This window comes from Argiope bruennichi, chromosome X1, assembly GCF_947563725.1.
Source record: "Argiope bruennichi chromosome X1, qqArgBrue1.1, whole genome shotgun sequence".
Lineage (NCBI taxonomy): Eukaryota > Metazoa > Arthropoda > Arachnida > Araneae > Araneidae > Argiope > Argiope bruennichi.
In genome coordinates, this window is record NC_079162.1 from 116,363,318 (window position 1) to 116,389,483 (window position 26,166).

The 26,166-nt window shown below is 28.7% G+C and overlaps 2 protein-coding genes across 2 annotated transcripts in view; both read left to right on the top strand.

The window, feature by feature from the left end:
• The first annotated feature begins 1,142 nt into the window (after positions 1 to 1,142).
• On the top strand, positions 1,143 to 1,823 carry LOC129959370 (uncharacterized). Its single transcript, XM_056072190.1, has one exon. The coding sequence runs from the start codon at positions 1,143 to 1,145 to the stop codon at positions 1,821 to 1,823; it is 681 nt and encodes a 226-aa protein (XP_055928165.1).
• Positions 1,824 to 7,328: 5,505 nt separating this feature from the next.
• LOC129958640 (uncharacterized) overlaps positions 7,329 to 26,166 on the top strand; it is a 36,415-nt gene continuing 17,577 nt past the window's right edge. The window contains exons 1-4 of the mRNA XM_056071240.1: positions 7,329 to 7,450; positions 18,169 to 18,245; positions 21,232 to 21,308; positions 26,007 to 26,156. Of these exons, the coding sequence (XP_055927215.1) occupies positions 26,014 to 26,156 (143 nt within the window). The 5' untranslated portion in view covers positions 7,329 to 7,450; positions 18,169 to 18,245; positions 21,232 to 21,308; positions 26,007 to 26,013. The remainder of the gene's footprint in view (positions 7,451 to 18,168; positions 18,246 to 21,231; positions 21,309 to 26,006; positions 26,157 to 26,166) is intronic.

A 26,166-nucleotide genomic window follows, 5' to 3' on the forward strand; every position in this document is an offset into this window, starting at 1 on the left:
TGAGAAACCTCATTGTTCGGATTGTCTTTTGGCTCAAAAAATGTCTTATGATGAAAAGAAGCAAATATTGTTTAAAAAAGGAATTTGTTTTAAATGTTTGAATTACGGCCATATTAGTAGAAAATGTAGAGTTAAACTGAAATGTTTAAAAGGTAATAAGCAGCATGTAACTTGAATGTGTTCTGATAAAAAAGAAATTCATTCATATAAAACTAATGAAAGTAGTGAAGCTGCAAATAATCTGTCGAATAATAATTATAATGATAAAGTGTATTTGCAGACTATCTGTATAGAAATTATAGGAAAGGGAAATGAAATTCGAGTTCGGGTACTCTTAGATAGTGCGTCTTCCCGTTCATACGTTAGTGATAGAGTTATTAAGTACTTGAAACTAAAACCTCTCAGATGTGAAAAGGTAATTCATGGCCTATTCGGAGGGAAAGAAATTGTTCCATTAGAGAATGGTATATATGCAATAGAAATTAATGATTTAAATCTATCATTCAAATTGTGCAGTGAAGTTTTTACTGAACGTAAGATTTGTAGTTTTGTTCCTAAAATAGAAAATCATCATATATTAGAGAACTTAAGAATAAATAAGATCGAATTATCTAATGCTTTTTTTTAACGAAGATGAAATTGACCTTTTATTAGGAGCAGATCTAATTGGGAAATTATTAACGGTAAATAGTAGCCAAAGCACTAAAATAAGATCAGTTTTCGACGCGTCGACACGAGGAAAGGGTAAGCCGTCTTTAAACCAATGTTTATTTACTGGACCCAATTTAATCGAATTAATACCTGATATTCTTGATAGATTCAGAATGTTCCCGATGGGTTTAAGTGCAGACATATAAAATGCCTTTCTTCAAATTGGGATTGCTCCACATAATAGGAATTATCTTCGTTTTTTCTATCCTGGTAATGAAGTAGAAATTTATAGGCACTCTAGGATTGTATTCGGGGTTAATTCTAGCCCTTTTATTTTAAGTGCATCAATTGAACATCTCCTTGATGACGCTCCTCATGACTTTGCTGACGTGGTGCAGAAATTAAGACATTCATTTTATGTTGATAACTGTCTTATAAGTGTGAATAATGTTACTGAAGAAAAACATTTTATTGAAACAGCGCAAAAGGTGATGTCGAGAGCTTGCTTCAATCTCCGAGGATGGGAAAGTAATTTTCCATGTAAATATATGTGCAAATCATCTGGTGAAACTTGTGTTTTAGGTATGCTATGGGATCTTGATCATGATTCTCTAATGTGTAATATTAATTTCAAAATGTTAACTTGTGAAACTAGAGTTACTAAAAGATTAATTTTGTCCCTTGTACAGCAAATATTTGATCCCATTGGTATGTTAGTCCCAGCCACTTTACTCCCCAAACTTCTGTTACAGGAAACTTGGAAGAGTAAAATTTCTTGGGACGAAAAACTACCAAGTTATTTTATTGAAGAATTTTGCAAATGGCTAACTGATATATCTTTATTTAAGAATGTAAAAATTCCACGTTATATGGTAATTCTAGAAATTTCTGAATTTCATGTTTTTGTAGATGCTAGTAAAAAAGCGTATGCAGCCTGTATTTTTGTACGATCTGTTGATTCGGATGGAGTAAAAGTTACTTTTGTACGGGCGAAATCTAGAGTTGCTCCTCTGAAAACTTTGAGCATACCGCGCATCGAACTGATGGCATGTTGCATTGGGGCAAGGTTGGCGGATTCTGTTCGTAATGTCCTTGACTTACCAGATATGAGAATCACGTTCTGGACTGATTCTTCAGTTGCTCTTTGGTGGATCAAGGAGCAAGGAGATTGATCAGTTTTTGTTACGAATAGAGTGAAAAAAGTCAAACAGTTATTTAGATCTCAGTTATGACGCCATGTGCCAGGAAATATTAACCCGGCTGATTTATTATCAATAGGTTGCTCTATTAAATATATGCTGAAGTCTGAATGGTGGAATGGCCCCAATTGGCTCTTAATGTCCTCGGAATGCTGGCCATTAGATAATATTTGCTATGACATTAACGAGATAGAGACACCCTCCTAATATGCCTCTAGATTTTTTGATTATGATAAAATTATAAATGTGGTTGCATGGAATTTACGTTTCATAAATAACTGTAAGAAAAATTCTGTTTCTAAATCTTCAAAACTTTCTCTGTCAGAAATCGAAAACGCAGAAACTGTATTGATACGTTTAATCCAAAACCAATATTTTGCTGATAAAAGTTCGATATCGTCAACTGACATAACTGAACGTAAAGATGTACCAGACTTTTTGAGTCCAATTCTTTTGCTAAGTGATTGTATATTTACTAAGTGTTTGATTGAATCTGTTCACAGAAATAATTGTCATGCTGGAACTCAGATTATGCTGTCTATTTTAAGAGAAAAATTTTTGATTGTAAAATCACGTAAAACTATTAAAAATGTACTTAATAGTTGTTTGAAATGTAAACGTTATAAAGCAAAACCTTTATCTACTGAGTTTCCGACACAATGGCCTTTGAAGTGACGGGAGTCTTAGCGGGACCACTTTTCTTGAATAACAGTTCGAAGGTCTGGATTGTATTGTTCACTTGCTCTGTATACCGAGCTGTTCATCTAAAACTTGTGGCTTCTCTAAGTACCGATTCTTTTCTAATGGCATTCCGTCGATTTATAGCTAGAAGGGGTAAACCAAGAACCTTCTACTCAGATAATGGCACTAATTTCAGAGGTGCAAATAATGAACTATCTGAACTAGATTTGGAAAAAAACTATTAGGGAGGCAAACATTTGTAGAATTTTGTGGAAATTTAATCCTCCCACAGCTTCCTGGTGGGGAGGCTTTTGGGAACGGTTGATTCGGGTTCTCAAGGAACTGTTAAGACGCTCTCTCGGAAAATCGATTTTGTCTTTTGAGGAACTCGAGAATGTGTTATGTGACTGTGAGTCTCTTATAAATTCGCGTCCCCTAACTTATATCTCTGAAAATTCGGATTATCTTATTCCTTTAACTCCTTTTATGTTTTTAATTGATAATTGAAATTTTAGTACTAATGACATAGACATGGTAGAGACCGAAAGTTTAAGAAAAAGGATAAGGTATAGAACTAGCTGAAAGATTTAAGACTTCGTTTCCGAAAAGAATATTTGAGTTTATTAATTCAAAAACAAAATAAGAAGAAAAAAAAACATTCCTGAACCCAAGATTGGTGAAGTTGTATTAATAGAAGACGACAGTAAAAAACTATTGAATTGGCCTTTGGTGATAGTGGTAGATGTGTTGCCAGGTCGCGACGGAAATATTCGTACCGTTAGAGTAAAAATACAGTCTGGAGTTTCTCTGAGACCTATGCAGCGAATTTTTCCTCCAGCATTAAACATTAATGAAATAGATTCTCTCACAAAGAGTGAGAATAAAAGTATTCAAAATAAAACTATATGTAAGGGCGATTTTTCTCACACTTCCTCCACCCCTGAAGCTACCGAATGTAAATTTACACTACCTGGCAGATGTATTAAAGCTCCCAATAAGTTTGATTTATTCAACCAAACTATGTATGTTTTTGAGTTGCAGTAATCACTCAAAAAGTGGGGAGGATGTGAAGCAGACCGTCCACGTTTAGAAACAAACTGAAGTGAATGGACTGTTCATGAGCCTTTGTGCTCTTGTTCCATGAATATAAAATATGTTTCGTAACTGATTGTATATAAGCATTGTACATAGCCGTGTTTTGAGTGTGAATTGATAAAAATATCTTGCGTCTAAATCAAATAAATATTTTAAAATACAAATGACTGTATTTGCTGATGAATTTTATCGTCTTTTTCATTAATTCACCAAATTAAAGAAGAAATCGGGTAGATTTAAAGGGCCTGATATATATGGAAACACTTCTGAAACGAAAGCAGATGTAACATTTGTTTCGTAGCAGATGTACATCGATGTAACATGTATAGTGATTCTTAATCCTCTTGATGACTACTATCACCTCTCTGAATTTGTCGGTCGAATTCGGCAACACCCTGTATATATATATATATAAAGGGTTTTTTAAAGATGGTATCATTTTGTGTGTGCTCGCACACGTATATATGTATGTGAGTGCGTATGTGTTTGTAATTCTGAACTTTATAATGCTTACAAACATTTTCGCATTAAATTTTTGTTTGAACACGATACTTTTTGGAGAAAAACTGAAATTACCTTCTAGATTAAATGAGTTTCATTTTTAGAGAATTGATGCCTTCATTACTGATACAAAAAAAATTAACTAATTTTTTTCAAAACATGTAGATTTTTCTATAAGAATCAAAATTTAAAGTGTGAAAGCATTAGAAAAGCATAATTTAAAATGAAATTTCGTCCAGATACACTCTCCTCTATTTTGCAAAATGTGTAAAATTTGAAACAACGCATCGTTCTTAAAATGACGACTGATAGAAAACCAGCGAGTGCGCAAATTGACATGGAAATCCAGAAAATGTTTTGTGCATGGCAGATCCGTCGTTTAAACGCTGCTTTTTCCAAACTTTTATGAGAAAAAATAATGTCTGAAACGGATGATCAACATTTTTCATTTAAACTAGGTAATTACTAAATACAATTGAAGAGACTTGAATATATCTTTTCTACACCATTCTCTTTCAGATATTTGTAGTTTGTTTTTAGTTCTTGCATCTTTTTGCGTTTTTGTTTTAATAAATAATTATAAACAGAATAATTTTATTTTATTGCTCACCAAATTTTAAACGGATAATTTTTAAGGTTAAAGATATAAGATGCTGGAGATTATACTGTTTTATCAAAAAAAGAAAGTTAATAAAGCATTCTCAAAAAATGTGTTTTAAAGGGCATTTGGGTGGACACTAGATTTTTTTATTTGCTATGAAACAGCATTCCAATTAACAATATGGTTGTTTGTTGTTGTTGTTATATTTGTTGTTTATTGTATAATACCATTACATTGTTATAAAATTTTCGATTGAATGCTTTCTCAAATATTTCCAAATACTTTACAATCACACTAGAAAGAATATTTAAAGCAAATATCTACATATTAAAACAAAGACACAAGAATACAGAAATGATAGTTACTATCAAATTTTCTGCCACAAAGATTCAAATTTTTATTTAAAATTACTCAGTGGACTAATGTACACAAGAGTAAATGGTGTTTTGTGCAAAGTCATCATTTTTTCCATTTGAATTTATTAGCTTTAAAATATGAAATACACTCATTACTACTTTGTTTTTATCCTATTATTTTATCCTATTATCCTATTATTTATTACTACTTTGTTTACTCCTCTCCCAACACTGCCTCTTTAATTATCACTATCATTAGAACTACCCCACGGAGCTAATCCATCTTAATTTTAATCAATAGATAATTTAGGTATTTCGCGGCCCTAGGCACTTGACAGTATATCACTTTTTTAAATAACAATTATCTGTTGATAAATAATGATGTTTTGATTACAAAACAACATAGGGATATCGATAAATTCTATTCTAAAAGTGCTGCATTTCTGAGCAGTGCGTAATTATATTACATCATCCAACTTTAGAAATTAGATTTAAAATAGATATTAAATACAAAAAATTATACTTTTCAAAATATAATTTTCAGAATACAAGAAACCTACAAAATGGATATAAAATTTTTTACGCTTAACTTATTCCATTCAACTGGTGCTTTTTTCTAGTTGTATAGAATAAACGAATTTATCTTTTCACAACAATTTATGAAATCACATGTACTGTGTGTCCACCACAGGAACAAATGTCCCGCTAAATGTCTATGTTTAGGGCGGGCGTTGTAGAAACAGGTTCCGGTAGGGGAAGAGCCATTTCGAATAGGAAGAAATGGACGGAAGTCTGGTGGGTTTTTTTTCTTGGCGTCATTTGAAGCGATTAAAAAACTGTTGATAATTTGTATTATCGCTTTAGCTGCAGCTAAGCGTGTCTTTATATTCATTTAGCTTACTTCTTTCGTATTTTTCTAATCTTCGTACCTTTCTAATATTTCATTTTTCACTGATTTTTTGTCTCTTAAATTTTGACATCTTTTAAAATGCCCTTTCAATTTAAGAGACTTTAAAAATCATAAGCACCTGAATGCACATTTTAAAAAAAAGTATTCACATTCGTATAAAAATCTATGCATCATCCAAGATATATTTAAATATATATGATGAGAAATTGATCAGTGGCAATTTATTTAAAATATCACTTTTATTTTTAAAACGATTTGAAAGTTAGTCATATATCTATTTAAAAAAGCTGGGCATTCTTTGGTGGCAGCGGAATTCTCATACTAATCTGGCACAAACAATTTAATTATGTGAATATCAAATCGTTTCAGCCATGAAAAAATATTAAATATATGACCGTAATTATGGCTTTACATCCATTTAAGGGATATCACATATGGGATTTATTTGCATCATTGGATGTCTGCAGGAACCTCTTTAAGAATAAATGAATAAAATATTTTATTGTGAAAGTTTGAGTGCGAAAGAAATCTGATTTATGCACATTGAGATAAGCAGCTCATTGCTTCCAATGATAGTCATTATCAGGTATGGTTCAGGAAAGTTTCCGTTCCTTTACGGATGTAGTCATAAATCTACCATCAGACCCACTGTAGGACCATTCTCACTTGGGAGCTTTCCATGTTTTCAATGAACAGACATCCAAGAACCCCAGAAAACCACAAGTGAGGGGAAAGAGGGCTCCAGACAGAAGGCACGCACTGGGCTCTTTGTGAAATGAGAAATTCTCTGCTTGTGACCAGTGAGTCCCACAACATGAATTAGAGGGGAGAAGGGGGTCTTTTCCCGGAATGTGCTCCAGTGTGTAAAAGTCTTTCCTTAGGCATGTCTGAATCCTTGTTCCTTAGTTTTCATTGGACAGATCGTATCGATTGTTATTTTCTATCGTGATCTAGGACCAGTAATCGAAATATCAACAGTAAATTCATACCAAGGATTTGAATCACACCTCTCTTTGATAAGTATTGATGACTAGTATTTGCAATTTTTTGATATTACTTTTATAATAACCATTCACAAACTATTCATCACTCCTATTTAGCAAAAATGTTCATCATTACTTATCAATAAATTTTTCAATACTTTTAAAAATATAATGCTGCTCCCTCTTTAAGAAATAATTAATTTTCATTTCTGTATTTTACAATCAATGAAAGCTGAACTGCTTTTTTGACTTTAACAAATATATCAGAATTTCCCAGAACACTGTAAAATACAAGTAGCAGCATACTTTAGTTTTATAGATGTGATGTGAAGAGAAGATGGAATTTGCGTAGGAATTCTTGATATGTTTGTAGTTTTGTTTTTTTTCACCCCCCTCCCCGTCTATGTAGTGTATATTTTCCTGATCGTTAGACAACAGTTTGATAGGTTTTTTTAAATATTTCGTTTATTTAAGTAAGTACTTTCAAATATTTTTGTTCTTACTTTTTCATTTGTTTTTGATTAAAGTTTTGCCTTATTCCTATTTTTATTTGCACCGGAAATTTTGCTTCAAAATCCATAGGTGGTCGTTTATGTTTCCATTTTGCATCGGGGGATTTTTATGGCTATTCATGTGTAAATAGTGTTTTTAAATGAATATTGATAATTTTCTTGATATATTTTTATTCAGAATTGCTAAGACCGTTCAATTATTGTGTAACCCTAGAATCTAGTTATGTGTAGCATATATAAAAGGCTTTCTTTTAATGATAAAATTAAGAATTCAACGTTTGCTTTATGCTATTTTTTAAATGATGTTAAATTAATCCTAAAATTATTTTTACATTTTAATTATAGTAAAATTTATATCAAGAACGCTTTGTAATTACACAATTTTAAATGATGTCTCGTAACATTTTCCTTCCATTTAATTTCAAAATTTTAAGTCTTTCTGCATATATATATATATATGCATTAAATATTTAAAGTTGCAAGTCTTTTTTTTTTGCTAAGATTGTTAATGCTTCAGCAATAGCTCCCAGAATCTAAGGATTCTTTGTGACTAATGAATGGAAACTAACGTCTTCTTTTCTTTGATTGGTTGTTAAATAATATTACTAATGTTTTTATACATAATTTTTTTTAAATGCATGCACTAATTTTAAACATTGCTTTATCACTTTATAATTGTTTGCCTATTTCTGCAGCATTTTAAATTACACTCTCTATGAAATTACACAAAACTTATGCATGCATATGAATATGATAGAAAAAAGTATCTACAGAGAAAAATCTGAGAGTGTATCAAGAAAATAAATGTTTTATTAGCTGTAATAGAAACTTGAAGATGGTATTAATTCAATAAAGTATGAAACAACTTCAATAAATGGAACTAAAAGAAAATCAATATTGCAGTACTCTTTTGTATAATTAAGACATATTTAGAAGTCATGATGTTTTGCATATTCTTTGAGAAATACTGATTCTTAAAACTAGAATTGTTGATCTTTAAAAAAGTTAATTTTAAAGTACAGTGTAGAGAACTGTAATTTTTGCTTAATTATTTTATATAGATTCATGACTGTTTTCCTCATAATTATAGCAGTATTATTTGCAAATTAATTAATATTATTTTCAGAATTTTCTAAATGAAATCATACACTTTAAAATAAATATACTATTGAAGGTTTAATGTTCCATTTAGGAATCTGCATTTATAGGAATATCTGAAATTATACTTTGTACTAAGTTTAGAATGTTTCTGAACTTCTTCTTAACATGAATGATGAGTGTTTATAAGTTTTAAAACTTTTGAATTTACAGTGCCTTAATAGTTAATGTTTTTAATTGTAGATCAATGGCTTTTAAAATTACACAATACAATAATTTTTTGCCTTAACAATTTAATTGAATTGGAAGTGTGCCAGTAAAATTACTAATCCATAAAAGCAGTATTTGAAAATATTTTATTATTCTTCAAACTATTTTTATAATGTAAATATAAAATATTGAATATTTATATCATAATTAACAAGAAACTTTACATAAATATACATTAGAAAGATGAAAAAATTCAAGAATCTAGGAAGGGGTGGCTAGAATTGTGAGCAGTTTTTACCCCCTTGTCACTGATTGTTTGGTGAGATAAGAAGATTTTCATTGGCAAAAATCCTCATTATTTCTGAAGGAAAGTGTCAAGAGCTAGGTTCAAAGAATCTGATAACTTAGACCCCATCTAAAAGTTATTATATAATAAACAATTAAGATAAGTAAATTATCTGAATCTGGTGACAGAGTATTAGTTAAGTTAACTGAATGAAAGACAATTAATTCAAATGTTGGCTATTTGGTATTCATTTGATTCAAATGTTGGTAGTTTTCACTTCAGAATAACCAACATATTGACTAATGAATCAGGTGTTGCATTTTGTTGACTATTTATGGTCAGTTGTCTAAGAAATCAACACAATAGATGAAAATTTATATGTATTGTTGCTTTCATTGATTATTTAAAAAAAACTTGTCATTGGAATTATTGTTGAAAATCAGAGTATAGTACTATACAAGAGTGGAGTGATAGATTATAAGGAACAGTATAGAGAATGCAAGGGTTGCCTATCTACTTGTTTTACCTAATTCAGATTTTACTGAAAAAAAAACAACATAATATTCATTTTATTGTGTCTTTTCTCAGTAATATATTTCCAAGATTTTCTATGTTATTTTAATTCAGTAATAGTGATTTTTAAAATCTGGTTGATGGTTAAGGTCAGTCTAATAAAAACATAGGTAGCTGCTGTTGTCACTCTTTCCCATTATAGACATGCTAAGAATAGTTTTTTTTTTTTTTTTTTTTTTTTTGCTGTAGTTGGATGACTTGAATTTATAAACCAATGGAAAAATGAAATGTGTAAATGAAAATTAGTTATATTTAACTATAAAATATTGCAGACTGCAACTTGATTACAAAAAGTAAATATATGAAAAACATTATATATATATATATATATATATATATATATATATATGGTATTGTATTATGCACAGTAAAAGGATTTATCAAAGTACATGCTGCACTTCTTGAAAGAGTTCCTTTCTGAATTATTCAGTATCATAAAGTGAAATAGTTTTCTATTTCTTCTTCTACTAATTATTTCATATGTAATTCAAAATTCTTCTAAATTTTTAATGGTTTATAGATAAAAATTTCTTGTAAAAATGATAATTGATTAAAAAATTATTGATAGGTATCACATTGAGAAAAACTGTGGCTTAAAACTGAGAGAGAAAAAAACATTCATTTTTGAATATATCTTAAATTTGCAATAGCTTCAATAAAAAAGTTGGTAAAAACGTGCAATTATATTTAAAAAATGAAGAATTGTGTGTTCGAATTCAAGAAGTTATTTCTTATCTTTGAATGAAATGCACTCATTTATGAATTCCAATATGCTCATTTAAATAATTATATGGGGAATATAATTTTTAGTAGTTCATTTTTTAAGTAGTGTCTTAAATAATACATTTTCTAGTAAAAAAAAAAAAAACTTTATTTAAAAATTCCTTTACTTAACTTTAATGCAAAACACCAAGCAGAGTCCAAGGCTTAAAATGATAATAATTTTTCTAAATAAAAATATATTGCAATTAATTTTTGATTTAAAACATTTCCTACAAAGAGTGTGTTTAAAAAAATAACTGATGCTTCTTTTAAATGAAAAGACAATAATTTCTGTTGTTGCTTGTCATTTTTGCAAATCTTGCATACAATAAATGATAAAAAAATATTATATTGTGCATTGACTAAAACTAGTTAGAATGCCCCCAGCTCTCTTTTGGTTAGTCTTTTTTTAGTGTACGGAGAGAAGCCATCATAAAGTGGGTGTTCTCTTGTATATTCCTTGTTTTCATCTAAGAACATAAACTGTTATTTAAGGTAAAAGACTTGCATGGTGATCCAACTTCTCCACCATTGTCTTATCTATATCTTAACTTCCAATAAGGAAATGTTTAAAAGGGATGGCCTTTACTTTTTAAAATTATTAATATTACTAGGGAAATCAGTGTTATAAATTGGAGGTAGAAATGAAAGCAATTAATCTTTCTATCTGATCTTTTGGCCGTAGAACTGAAATGCAATATTTTTTGAGGAAATGATAATGGTGGTCAATGCTCTGACTTTTTTTTTTTATTAAAAGCATGGAGTATTTTTCTAACATCTATAAATCTGTAATCATAAATATTTGTAAAAAGACAATCTCTTATATCTTCTAACCAGAGTTACAACAATAAAATTATATCTGAGATATTGAACTGAGTAAAATATGATGGGCAACCCAATAGTCTTCCGAGAAGTTTACTTTTCAATTGAAAAAATCTTTTGTATTAGAGATATCAGCCTTGTAGCAAAATAAAAAGCTCCATATTTTTTTTCATAGAGTCAAATTTCAAATTATATATATATATATATATATATATATATATGCCTGTACTCCTTAAACCACCCCTTTATTTATGTTTAAAAAATGCTATGAAAAATTATTAATTTTTCAAAAAAGCTGTCAAAATCAATGTAAGTTTCCCTTTTATTTTTCATATCCCAATAAATTTGATAGTTGGAATTTTTATGTACATTTCAGATAAAAGAATTTTTTTATTAACAAATGACAATTTTTGCTCTCATTCACACAGTGAGCTTTTCATATGGAATATTATTTATTTGACTTTTTGTTATTTTTGGAAATTACTTATTAAAATTATATTGATAAATCATAAAATGTATGGAGCATTTTGGATTTAAAGACCATGAAACAAAACTCTCAATAGATTGGGTATAAATGTAAAGAAGTTTGTAATCAAGTTATCATCTTATGCGATTTTTTATTTTTTAATCATTTATATTGTATGTGGATTTTTGTTTTTAAAAATAAAGAAATAATTATTTCAAATGTCAAGAATTCAACATCTTCTTATGTTAAAGAAGACTGATGAAATTCTGTTTTAATAATGAATGCATGACCTATCATCTTAATTGGGCAGAAGTATTGAAGTGATAAGTTTAAAAGTAATTGATTGTATACTTAAGAAATTTAAAGTTTCTTCAACTTCCATGTTTTGAAATTCTATGTTTTTAAGCAATTGGAACATTAAACAGATTCTCATGAATATCTCTTCATTTTATTCAATATAATTCTTATTTTTTAAAGAAACTTACAATATAATTAGAGGAATTGAAAAATACAAACTGTTACTTAAAAAAAAATTGGCACATATAGAAATTTACCAAAATAAATAATAATACAATACTTCTTAATTGAAAAAATTTTGGTGTTAATAATCTCATTTTTATTAGGATATAGTAATTTTATCTTTTACAAATATTTATTTGCTGTACAAAAATAACTGTAATAACTGAGTTTTTATACTTGGGAGAACAATCCAAATTTAATTCAGAGAAGTTCTTTAATAGTTTATATAATTCCTTTTATTTCATTTAGCATAACAAAAATTAAAAAGCAATATATAAAATAGCAGCTTACATTTCATTAAGTGAGCATAAATATTTAGTTTATTTAATGAAAAATATTAGTTATTTGTAGTCAAATTTAATAATAAATTAATAATTATTTTCATTTGCTTTAGCTGTTATTTTATTTTGTTTTGAGAGTTGAAGAATAATATGAAGTTTTATTACCATTATCAATGTGGTACATTCCATTTGAGACTATGCTCTTGGTATTTTTTTATTATAGCTCTTCATTCTGTTGGACAATTTTTATCACCTATATACTATACAAATAATTAAATATTGGAAATAATTATTTATTATAATTGGATTGGCTATTATGTTCTTAATAACCCTTGATTAAACATAATATAAATTGTTATATTTAAGCTGAATTAGAGAAATTTTACGTGCTTCTCCCCTGCCTGTCAGAGATATTTTGCCTCTCAGTTGGAAAACTTCTGCCACTGTCTCTGTTGTTGAATTGAGGTTTTACTGCCCCTCAATACTTATATGTTTGTATGCTCGTTCATCTTTTTTTATGGGATTTTTAAGAATTTTAATTATTACCTCTTTATTTACTCTAAAAGTAAAGTAGTATGTGCTAAAATTGTTTCATTCAAGTTAATTTAAAGTGGAGAGTTGAAAGCAGTTTTTAAAAGATAATGCTGAGGTATAAAATTTAATTTAATGTGGAAAATATGCAAGTCTGATACAATTTTTTATGTTGAATTCATATATGTATAAGTGGTTTTAGTTCCATCTCTCATTATTTTTATGTGCCACTTAGATGGAAATGATATGTGTATATTTTTGTGCATATACTTGTAAATACATATAATTCAAATGTGACACAATTCAATTTATCTAAAATATTTGAGATGTTCTTTTTCTTTGATATTTGATATTTGGATCATCACATTTCATTGCTCATCAGTTATCAACTGGTATTCCTTCATTTCAATGTCCTTGGTATTGATTTTTTGTCAATTGGATATTTTCATAGTTTCTTTTGTGGTAGTTGTATAAGCTGTTGGCATAGAAAGAATTTGTTGCAGTTGTACAAAAATATCACTTTAAGAATTTTTGAGGAACCTATGAGCATCACTCCACTTTGATGGTTTTTATTCCCAATCTAGAAATTAAATTGTTGAGCAAATGTTGTGATCAATTCAGTTTTTTCCTTTTAGAAAGAAAAAAAAATTAATAGTGATTATAAAAGTAACATATTTTAATATCTTTCTGAATGAGATTCCATCTTTTCAAATGACAGGCCAAATGTCCTGTTTGTTTTTGAAACAGTCTCAACCAATGTAATTTAATCCATCTTGTGTTAATATATAATAGATGCATTTTCAAAGATGGGGTTATTCTACCCTTCACCGTTAATTTCTATTACAGATCGTAATTTATCTTCTTCAGCTAAATTTACAGAATCATTATTCAAAAATTGAGGATGGTAGAAAAAAATTTGATTGCATATTTGAATTCAGCTTACAAAGAAAGTTACATTAGAAATACTACAAACCATTCAGGGATCAAAACCTTGTCAAAAGTGTAATTCATGTTTCCTTAGAAATAGTGAATGAATAATTATCTTTTTGAGTCAGATAAATCTTGTGATTATTAATGATTTGCTTGCATTTCTGATTTTTATGTATATGATTGGATACCATACTATCGTAAAGAAGCTGTTTGAAAAATAAGGAAAGCTAACATTAAAAAAATTATGAATGTTTGTGCATAGCTCTAATATGACATTATTGTTTCAAAATTACTGATGCTTGTTATTATTTAGTTAGTTTGTTTGAAATTCTGGTAAATTTATTTTTGCCATGCTAAAAATTTTCCCCTTATTTTTAATGTAAGCTATATTTGCCTTCTGATAGAATTGGCTTTTCCATTTTTCATACTCAATTCTAAAGTATGTAATTTGTATTTATATGTGTACTTTTTTAAATGTTCATGAATTAATTGCTTTTAAGAGTTCGGAGATATGACTAAAAAAAAGTTTGGTTCATTCATTTAAAATTGGAGATCAGATAAGATTAGAAAAATTAAATTCTTTCTAATTTTTAGTCTTTTAATTTCTTGTTCAAGAAATGAATTACATTGATGCCCATCGAAAACTCGTTTAGATTATTGAAAATTATTTCTTCGAAAATTTTCAGAAATTTCATCTAAGAATTAAAAACTTTATAGTATGACATCCTACAAGAAAAGCTGGAGTTCTCGGTTTAAAAAAAATCCCTTACAATCTCAATTAGTTATGCTACACTGATTGTGATTCACATTCATTTTCTTTGCTGCCTCATTTATGAATAGTCTGTAAAAAATGTCTGAGAAAATGTTCAATTTATTTTACATATAGACCTAGAGATATTTTTGCTATAGTTAGCATTCTGTGTATTCATTACTTTAAGAATTGTTGCATTAGCAAAATTTGTTTTGTAATATGCATTTAAATTAAAAACGGATCTTCCTCCCTGTTAGTTATTTTTATCATTTTGTAAAATGGAACAAAAACATTAAAAGTTTGTTGTCTATTGTATATAATTTTAAAATAATTAAACTTAAAAAACCCTTTTGCCAGAAAGGAAGATAAATGATCTTAATAGCATAATTTAGAAGGGAAATACTATTGTATGTAATTTTAAAATAATTAAACTTAAAAAACCCTTTTGCCAGAAAGGAAGATAAATGATCTTAATAGCATAATTTAGAAGGGAAATACTACTACTTATTTCTTTATTATCATGTACCATTTCATGCTTTGTGAAATGGAGCAAGGCAATTGCTACATTTTCTGTCACCTTTTTGATCTTTACTTTCCATAAAAAAAATTCTGATGTTGAAAATTGACAGATTGAATATTCCACTTAATATTGAATTTTCTGCGAAGATTGTATTTAATACTAGTCACTTTTGGCAAGCTGCTAGTTTGCTGGGAATATTGGTTGTTTAATTTTTCTTCATTCTCTTATGTATAAGAAATCTTATTATAAGTCTTATGTATAAGAATATCTAAGCCATGTATACATGGCTTAGATATTCTTGATTCCTTCAAAAAAGTAATTGTAAGCATGAAATGTATTAAGCATTAAAGCTGTCTTATTTTGCATTTATTTACATTTCTTTTAATTGTTGCATAAATGAACTTTCCAAATAAACTAAAAATAATATTTCCTGATAATAGTCAAGTCGATATCACTGCACAATTAAAAATGCTCAGTTTATGTGGTATGCTGCGAGTCAGGCGCGGATTTAAGAGAGGGTCATGGGTCCCGAGCTAAAAGGCTTTTTTTTTGTGTGTGTGTGTGTGTGTGTGTGTCTAAAACGCTGTCCACACTTCCAGCAAGGCAGTCCCTCAAAAACAAGCTACACTGATTTTAGCGATAAAGTAAACTCGCGTTCTTTAATAGCATACATATATTGTACGATATTAAACAATATTCATAATATTTTTGAATACTGTAAAATATAATATCTCACAATATTGTACAATGTTATTTCACAAACTGTGCTACTTGGGTTACAAACACGGGGAATCGATGATTGATGCAAATTATTTTACTCAATTTTGTTACTTTAATAATATTATATTTTTATATATTTTTTAATAAGATTTATATCAAATAAGCTTTCAGAATTTCTTTGTTTTTAAAATTATTTATTGATCTGATTTTTTCTCTCCTTCCTTTCGTTAGTGCATAGTTTTCCTATGTTTCATTTGACTTTTTTCGTTCATTTATTTCATTTAAAAAATGAGATGTTTTTTTTTTTTTTTTTTTTCTGTGAACAAAGCTGCGATCCAGAACATTTGTTTTGGGTATTGCACTGCGATATATATTGAATATATTTTTGAGGTCCATTAAGTCTCATTCATTCCATGTTTCCATTTATTAAAGTGATTTATTTTATATAATAGTCTGAAAAAAATGCATTCTTCCACTGTAAGATAGATTTTATTTAATACATCATTATAGATTTGGATAATATTCGACTGAAAATATTTCATGGAATTTCTTTTCTGTATTTGCACAATGCTCACTTTACTCTAGAAAGGAAATTAAATCGGACAAATTTCCTATAAATTTTTGCTATATTCATCTATAAAAATTTAGTACCTTATTTACTATTTTATTAAATAAACTGCAATATAATAATTTCACTGCTTTCATTTAAATTGAAAGTAAAATTTTCTATTTTTAATAAAATTTCTTGATTATTCAGATTAAAGAAAATTACTATATCACAATATTTGATTTTCATTTTTTTTTCCTTCACAATGATTGTGATGTCGGATTCCTGAATAATTTTAGCTATTTAATGCGTATATTTTGATAATTCCAATGAAAATAAAGCATTCAATCCGTGAAATATAAGTATGAAACGTTGTTCATGACAGTTATTTGGAATTTTGGAATATTATTTTGCCGGGAATAAATCCCCATAAAAATCATTAAAAAATTTATTCAAATGTAGAAGAGCAAGACTGTTCCTTAACAACGTTAATTTCCAAGGATTATATTCATCAAAGACGCACACGAAAAAAGATTTTTTTATGAAAAATTGTCTTCCTCTCATGAAAAATTCCTTTATAACACTTTTAATGCTATTTTTTAACAATTTAATTGCAGAATTTTTTTAAAGAAACAAGCAAACGAAAAAAAAAAAAAAAAGAAAGAAAAAAGAAAGGAGTATAATTTAGGAACATTTATTTTTATTTTATTTTAATATATCTAGGAAGATAACATTTTTCTTGATAATCTAAAATTTGTTTATCAAATTAATGTAGATGCTTTTGTATTTGACTACAAATTAGAGCAGTCTCATGACTTGTAAATGGTGATAATGAAAAATTTGGTAACTAATTGAAATGTATAATGCCTCGAAATATGTCAGCATTTTCTGGGATTGAAATAATTTTGAAGAATTTTTTGACTCTCCATAACGGACGCATCAGCAGAGATAATTTTCTATCTTGAAAAGAGTTAAAAAAAAAAAAAAAAATGCAGAAATTCAGTGTCAGAAGACAAATTGACTAACATGGTTTTATTGTATGCGAGCAAAAGCAATAAAATAACATTGACATATCAAAAATAATTTAAGTATTTTCTAGAGAAAAATCCAGGAAAGAAGTTTATCTTAATTTCTTATTTTATTTGTAATTAGTTTCATAAATGCATGCAATAATTTTTCTTCGAATTCGAATTTTGAATATTAATTTTTTTTATTATTTATTTAACTCCAATTTATACAGAGTGTTTCAAAAATTGAAAAGTAATTTTTGTATTGATTGTAACAAATAAATATTTTTAAATATATTCGAATATCATCTTATTAATTCAAATGATGAAAGGTTTGAAATTTATATCCTTATATAACAGAATTCGGTTTCATTTTTTATTTTCTATTTAAATGCTTCTCCCTGACATTTTAAAAGGGAATATTTTTAGGCTTTTAAATTTATTAATTTATCATGATTAATTAAACAAAGTAATCTAGTTTCCTTTCAAAAAAATCTGAACGAATTTTATAATGATCCGAATATGCTTTTAATCATACGTTTACTTGAAAGTATTTTTCTAAGTACGCAGTTTTTGTGCTATAAAATTTTAAATGATTAAAAATGGAAGAAATATTGTATTAAATATTTAATATTTTTTAAAATATTTTATCTTAGATTATGGCCCTTTAAGAAGAATAAAGAAAAAAGGAAAGTAAACATCAGTAACGAGACTTAACGAAAGTAAACATCAGGTACGAAAATTTAAATCTTGTGATATTTGTTTTTATCATTATTATTACTTCATTATTTTATTAATATTGTATTTAGAGATAATACATTAAATATTATTTGGTAAAATTAATTATTTTTATCTTAATAACTTGTTGAATATAATATTTATTTATTTATTCCATAATTATAGTCAAAGTAATTTTGCTCGAAAAAAAATTCTTTTATGCAGTGAATAATAAGTTATTTCGATAATAATATAAATGTTTATATCAGTGAATTGCAAATATAAATTTCATAAACTCATCCACTGATTTCAAAGTATTAATTATGCAAAGATTAAATTAATCAGCTTGGTTATTAAAAGAAAACAGAGAAATTATAAAAGTAAATTATTGATAATGGAATTAGTTATTAAGAATCGAAATGTACGAAATTAATTTAAAACGTTACATCTGAGAAGTTGAAATTTCTAAGTTCATATTTTGATTCGTTCAGAGGCTCTCCAAGAACTTTATCGCGAATTAAAATGTATCCTTTTAGTAAGATTGAAATTTCAATGAAATAGTAAACAATATTTTGACATTTATTTTCGCAAAAAAAGTTTTATGCCATTTTAAAATTCAAAGAATTATCTTTATAATGGTACAAATTTAATTTCTGTAAAATTCTGTAGTCTAGATTGAAACTGTGACTACCGCACCTGTGACTTTTTGCCACTCCGTGTGTGTGTGTGTGTGTGTGTGTTTAACTATATGATAAATCATATGCAAGGACTGTTTATCAGTAGGAGCTATCTCACCTAGACATTTTCATATCGTTAGAATGCATGAAAGAGCTTGGCGAGGAAAATGACTAACCCTCGAAATTGATGGGATTGTTTGCAAGCATATGTTCTCCCTCCCTCCACCTCCGATCTCAGTGTCTATTAGGATAAAAAAAAAAGGGATATATATGTAATAATGCGACGTTTAGGTCACATGAAAAATTTCATTCCTATGACTCAATGCATTTTTGAGTTATTGTGTTCACAGATAGACAATACTAAAAATGTTTGTGCGTGTGTTTTCTTATTCAGGAAGGCCTGAGAAGTATGGATTCATTAAAATATCAGAGGTAATTTTTTTGACAATTTTACGATACTCTTTTAATCTAAATTTCTGTAAAGACAATTTATCCACCTTTGAAAAGCAAAGCTACTTTTGAAAAGAAATTTCCATTGTTTTGATGTTATTCAAAGCATAATTCTTAAGAAAAGATAGGGAATGGTTATTTTCAAAATTCCCACTGTATATGCTAACATTTATCTGTTCCACACCACGATCTTTTTCAGCCCCTCCATCATCCATCAGCTAATCGACTTTTACTAGCCTGGCAAGGGGAGTGAGTACACAGGTTGGAAAATTGGGTTTGGAATGGGATTTAGTATAACGGGGATATGACTTTAGGATATTAATTCATTAAAATTTTAAAGAGCGATAGCCAGCCATTACCGAGGGTTTGGTTTGGTTTTATGGCGCAAGAGCCATCTTTGGCCATACTGCGCCAAGCATATGGTTTGACATCAGGCCATGTTAAAATATAATTATTAGAAGAATAAAAATGCTAAATAATGATAAAACTTTTTACACATACTCTCAATGTAAAATTTAGGAATTACAATATGAACAATGATTTTGAAAAGGGAATTAGGTGTTGCATAGTAAAAAATAATTATTAATGTCAAAAAGTATTAAATGCAAATAAAAAACTGAACTGCCTTTAAAAAGTTAAAAATATTTGGGTGGTGTTTCTCACCCACCAAGTCAGTCATATTGACAGAAGATGAATGGAAGAAGTTCTGGCGATGAGAATTAAATGATGGACATTCAACCAAAATATGCTTCACATTAAAATCAGTGTTACATGCTGGACAAATAGGTGCTCTCTCACCGAAAAGGAGATGACGGTGTGTAAAGCGAGAATGCCCTATACGAAGGCGAGTCAACTTGACATCGACCTCTCGAATTGGAAGGACTGGCCAATAGCCAATTTTTGGTTTGATGGAGTTCAATTTGTTGTGGATCTGCAGATCCCATGCCTCCTGCCAAATGGAATAAATGTAGTTGACTACGGATTTTCTTGCATCACAGTAAGGAAGTTCATGCGTCAAAAGAGTGCTTGCCTGCTTAGCAGCACAGTCTGCCATCTCATTCCCTGAGATGCCCACGTGACCCGGAACCCAACAAAACATGACATTGAAACCTCTATTGTGTAGGAGTCGCAAAGTCAATAAAATTCGAATAGCAACTGGATGAATTCCATTATGATAATGAGAGAGTGTTTTCAGGGCACTCATACTGTCAGAATAGATTATGAATTTACGCTGAGCCATTATGGAGTGAATGAACTCTCAAACTTTCAGAATAGCTTTTATACTAGTAATTTGGGAGAGTCCTGATAGCACATTTGGTGTAGCGATTATCTTCGTGTACGCGAGACCGGTGTCCAGAAATGTTTTTTCTTTTAATTTCCTTTCAAAATTATTTCAGATTAGCATTTTACAAATAGTTTTAATTTGCATGGTTTTCATTTTTATGCAAAAATAAATGTTCATATGGATATGTTCAAAGCATATTATAATTGCTAAAATTGGAAGTTAAAAATTATTCTAATTTATTATGATCTCCAATACCTTGCATCAATGTTATTGCACAGATAATGGATCATTATATATGATAAGTAAAGTCTGGTACAGTGTATAAATTGTATTGTATAAATTATTTTTGTGTATAAATTATTCTAATTTATTACATCTCCAATACCTTACATCAATGTTATTGCACAGATAAGTAAAGTCTTGTACAGTCAATCTGAAGATAAAAAATAATTCATAGTATTTGAATAAATTTTTTTTTGTACGAAAATTAGGCTAAGTTCTAAAATTTATGTGAAACTTAAAGATTCTCTTGTGATTATTCTCTTAAAATGTGAACGAAATGGTTTTGAAATTTATTAATTTTGAATTAGATTCTGCATGAACAAAGGAAACCACTGTGAAACTTCTTCATGGCTCATCATTGGTAAAATTCAAGGGCATTTATCAGGTATTTATATATATGTATATTTTTAAATGTCTTTAATTTTTTTTAAAAATATATGGTAACTAACTATATATGCAGTTTCTTTGATGAGTTACAGATTTAACTTACAGATTATATATATTGTTCAGAATACTTTTTCATGGGATACTTGTTGTATACACAATTATTTAATTAATTCTTAATAAAATGAAAATAATTTTGCCTCTGTTGAAATTAATCAATTTTTTTCATTTGTAATTGAAGACTGGAAATAAAAATGCAGTTAACCCCTAAATTAAAAACATTTAAAAATTTTGTGTCAAAGCATAATAAATATCAAGGTTTTAAACCTGGAAAACAAAGTAAATGTCCATAATACTCTTAAGTAATTGAAAAACGCATTGTTAAATGTCACCAAGGGTATAAATATTACAATATGTGACCTGAAGAATGTAGTAATAACCACCAGAGCCAACACAAAGTAACCAATTAAGTATTAATACCAAATTTTTCTCATCGAAGTAACACCATACTTCTTTCTTATTGTTTTGGTTAACTCACTTATGCAGTAAATGCCAAAACTGGGTTTGTTGCTCTTCTGTAAAATGTTTTGTTTAACACTAATTGTTGCATTTTCAATTTATATTCTTCAGTTTTCTTTTTATTAAGTATTTTTTCATTTTAGATCTTTTTTGTTTTCTTCTTATTCATGCAAGTATTGTGAAAAAACGTTACATATAAAAAATGTGAATATAAAAGTGATAGCTTATTATAACAATTTTAAAACATGGCAACAAAATATCTGATTATTTCAGCTGTTTTACATCTATTTTTCATCTTTTTTTTTAATTCTTTAAATCTAAATAATTATATATCACATTGTTTTTGTTTTGTTCTTTGCAACAAGAAAAGTAATAGTCTATATCAGGGGTGGCGAATCTTTATGGATCAACGTGCCATTTTTTCTAAAGAAATTTTCAATGAGCTATAGACATGCCATCAAATAATTTTGACTTGTGATTGTTGGGAAGATAATAAAATTAAATACCAACAACTCAAAACTCTTTTTTTACTACGAAAAAATACATTTTGCACTATATAGTAGTAAATGCTTTTGTTATGTGTAATTCAAATTAAGGTAACATTAGTGTGACTTCTGTTGTTGCAGATTAGATGACAAATATCTTATATTAGGATTGTAAGGTGTTACTTTTAGCAGAATGCTTGCTGAATTGGGAGTCATTTGCCAAACGGTTTCTAAGCGAGTCTTTAATGTAATTCATCTCTGTAAATAATGACTTGCAAGCATAAGTAGATGAAAATTTGGTTAAAATAGCATGAGCCAGCTTCTTCAAACAGTTAAATGTGTCTGGAATCAAATTCCATGTTTCCAGAATTTCGTTACTGTCATTTTTACTTATATTGCTTGTTAATCTTTCTGTTTCAATCTATTTCAGCTTTTCTCCTCTTTCAATAAATTTTTAAATCCATATTGGACTAGGCTAGAAATCAATAAGTTGCATTTCAAATTCTTCAATTTCAATCGAATTAGGATAAATTCAATTTATCAAATGAAATCACATCTGAGTACATAATAAACTTCCGATAATTCTTTGAACTGAGAAAATCTCGCTGAAAATTCCTTGATTGAAGAATCAATTACGGAAATAAATTCTTCAATAACTTTTCAAGTTTGTAGTTTCTTGTAATATCTTTTCTGAAAACACGCAGTTTAGCGACAAAAGTGCGAATGAGATCCATCATGGTGACAATTTTTTTATTCGTGCCTTGAAGTTTTAAGTTCAATTGATTGAAATGTTGGCATATGTCTGTAAAAAACATCAATTTTGAAAGCCACATAATATCCAACAACTCTAGGTATTGTTCAGTTCCCCCCTCATTTTGCAGAAACAGTTTGATTTCTTTCAAACTGTCAACAAACATTTGAAGTGCTCAACCAGCGAATATTAGTATACATTAGTAAGCCATTATACACCGAGTTGACTTTATCCAACAAAGCATCAAACTTTCGTTTATTTAAAGCCTGCGACGATATGTTGACTATTTTTGTGACTAACGCCATTACATTATCAAAAGATGTTAAACCACTCTTAGCACACAAGACTTGTTAGTGAATAATGCAGTGAAATTCCAAAATTGAATGTCCTACGTCTGTTTGAAATAAACTAATGAAACCATTTTTTCCCCCACCATATTTGGAGCACCATCAGTTGTTACAGAAACATTTTTTTTTTCAAATCAATTTCTTTCTCAGCAAGCGATTTATATCGATTAATATTAGCGATTAATATCTGTGCCATTTGTAGTTGTTAGCAACGATTGTTATTGTAATTAATTCTTCTTTAATGACGTGTCCTACAAAATATCGAGCCAAAATATCTAAGCGCGCAGATTTAGTGATGTCAGTACTTTCGTCAAGACATAGCGATATAAAAGGAGCGGGGTTAATGTTATCTGTTACATTTCCCGCCAGTTGTAAGATTCTTTTATTGTGTTTCTTGATAGAGGAATATCTTTGATGCGCTGAATTATCTTACCTTTATTATCAAAATCCTCAAAAAGTGAGGACGCGCATACTAATCAGGCTTCCTTCAAAAACTCGACCTCTTGAAAAGGCTTACTATGCCGATCAGTGACATTTGCAGCCAAGTAATTTGGTGCGCTCATATGACAATTTTTGATAACATATTTAATCATAGACTCGATTTTTTATTTCTATCTTTTAATGGCATTGCAGGGAATGGGAATATGCACCCCACGGACAGCGACCGCTCATTCGCGTTTGTTTGAATTACTTCATAGTGAACTTTGTTATTTGGAACTCAAAGGCAAACCGTTTTGATCGGTGACGTGCCCAAAATATCCTGTCGCGTGCCATCACTGGTTCGCCGTCCCTGGTCTATATCTTCAAAAATTTATTATTAAAAATAATCTTAATAGGAAGCTTTGCTTCAAAACAATAAGATGCTGTTATAAACTATCTCAACTTTTAATAACTGTGTAAAGTGAGTTATTTCTCAGTTCAAAAATAAAATAATGTTGCCTTTCAGATAATCTCAAATTTGTTTTTAATTTAATTTTTTTTTAAATTCTGCTACTTTGATATTATATTTGTTGAAGTGATATTGAGGGTCCACTCATAACTATTTTTAGAAGGAACATGTAAAAGAAGCATCCTGATAGCAGCAAAGTGAAATTTTAGGGACAGAAGTCTGGTTGTTGTAAAAATACAGCATATAAAATGGGCATTCCCTATTTTAATTCAATGCAATTAATAATATAATTTGTTAATTCATTATTTCTGGAAAGACTGATGATTTGTTTTGATCCATGTGAATGCTTTGATGTAATCATAACAATGAGCGAATACAAAACAAATTCTGCTTAAATACTGAACAATACAATGGATAGAAAGATTGTTCACGTACTCATATTTTCATTTTTAAGCATTGTGTAACATATAATTTGTGTATCGTTATATTCATAAGTATTTCTGATGCACAATTTTCTGATTAACTGCTTGTGGTTTGTTTAACCCCTTAAAATCGACAAGTCATCATTATAATATATATAAAACAAATTCAAATCATTAGCGTTTTTAGAATTACTTCTCTTTCTAACTGCTTTAAATTCAAATTTAAATAATATCTGGGTTGAGTGGGTTTCCCATGTCTCAAGATCTAATATCTATAACTTTAACTGTCTTAAAGTGCTACAAAACCATTTCTTTAGTTTTAATTTCAGTTTCATTCTGGAAACATGGATTTTTCTATGGTTCTGTTCCAGATTCCATTTTTGAAATGCATATCACAGTTTCTTCTTTTCTAATGGCCATGACTGAACTAAATTAACCTTTAGTCCTATAAGTTTTGTGTTTAAAATAAATTAGCACATGGTTTCATCACAATTGTATTTTTCTCTGGAAAGCTCTACAGCACAACATCATTATCTCTTTATATATATATATATTCTTGGCAGTTATGTAACGGAAAGGAGCAGACTTTTTGAATGAACTTCAATATATTTTGCCTCATAAGAACAAAGGTGCCTGTTCAACCAGAAGGCAAGTATGAAAGTGACAGAATTTTTCCATTTAGTGATTTTATTAAGAGATTCTGATAGGGATTTATTTGTCACACATGTCTGAGACATAGGAAAGGAAATCTTGGGCATCTTTGAAACACCTGATTAGGCACCAGGAATTTTTATCTCTTGTTGTATTGTGAAAAAACAAATAAAAAGGAATTTTTAGAATACATGTTGGAAATAAATAAAAAAACTGGGACATGGATGAGGAAATAAGAGAGAATAAATATGGGCTAATTTAGGATGAAATAGGAAATTAATTAGGATTTAAATTAAATTAGGATATATGCAATTATATTTTTAAATCTAATTTAAATTTTAATGAACTTCCTAATTTTTATCTTAATAGCTCATGTTATTTTACTCTAAAATGTTCTCTTATTTCCTGATCTGAATCCCACTTTTTTATTTTCATTGAGGAAAAAGACTTCTATCTTTGCTTTTGTATATATAAACAAATGCATCTTTTTATTATTATTCTCTCCTTGCATAAAATAAGATTCCCTGTGGTGAAATAAATTGAATTTTATTCCTAAAGTTTTTTTCTTTCTATTAGCACATACATCTGCAAAATTAGTTTACAATGTTATATATATATATATTTTAATACTGCAGATTAAAAATGGATGCTTTGGATAGTCGGGAATCTTCTTTTAAAGAACTGCCTACCAGAGAATTAAAACTAAAAAGACATAAAGTTCGTAGAGATTCTCCAACTATTCCTCCTGTTCGACTGAGACTGAAAAGCAACAATTCTCCTCTGAAGTAAGTTGAG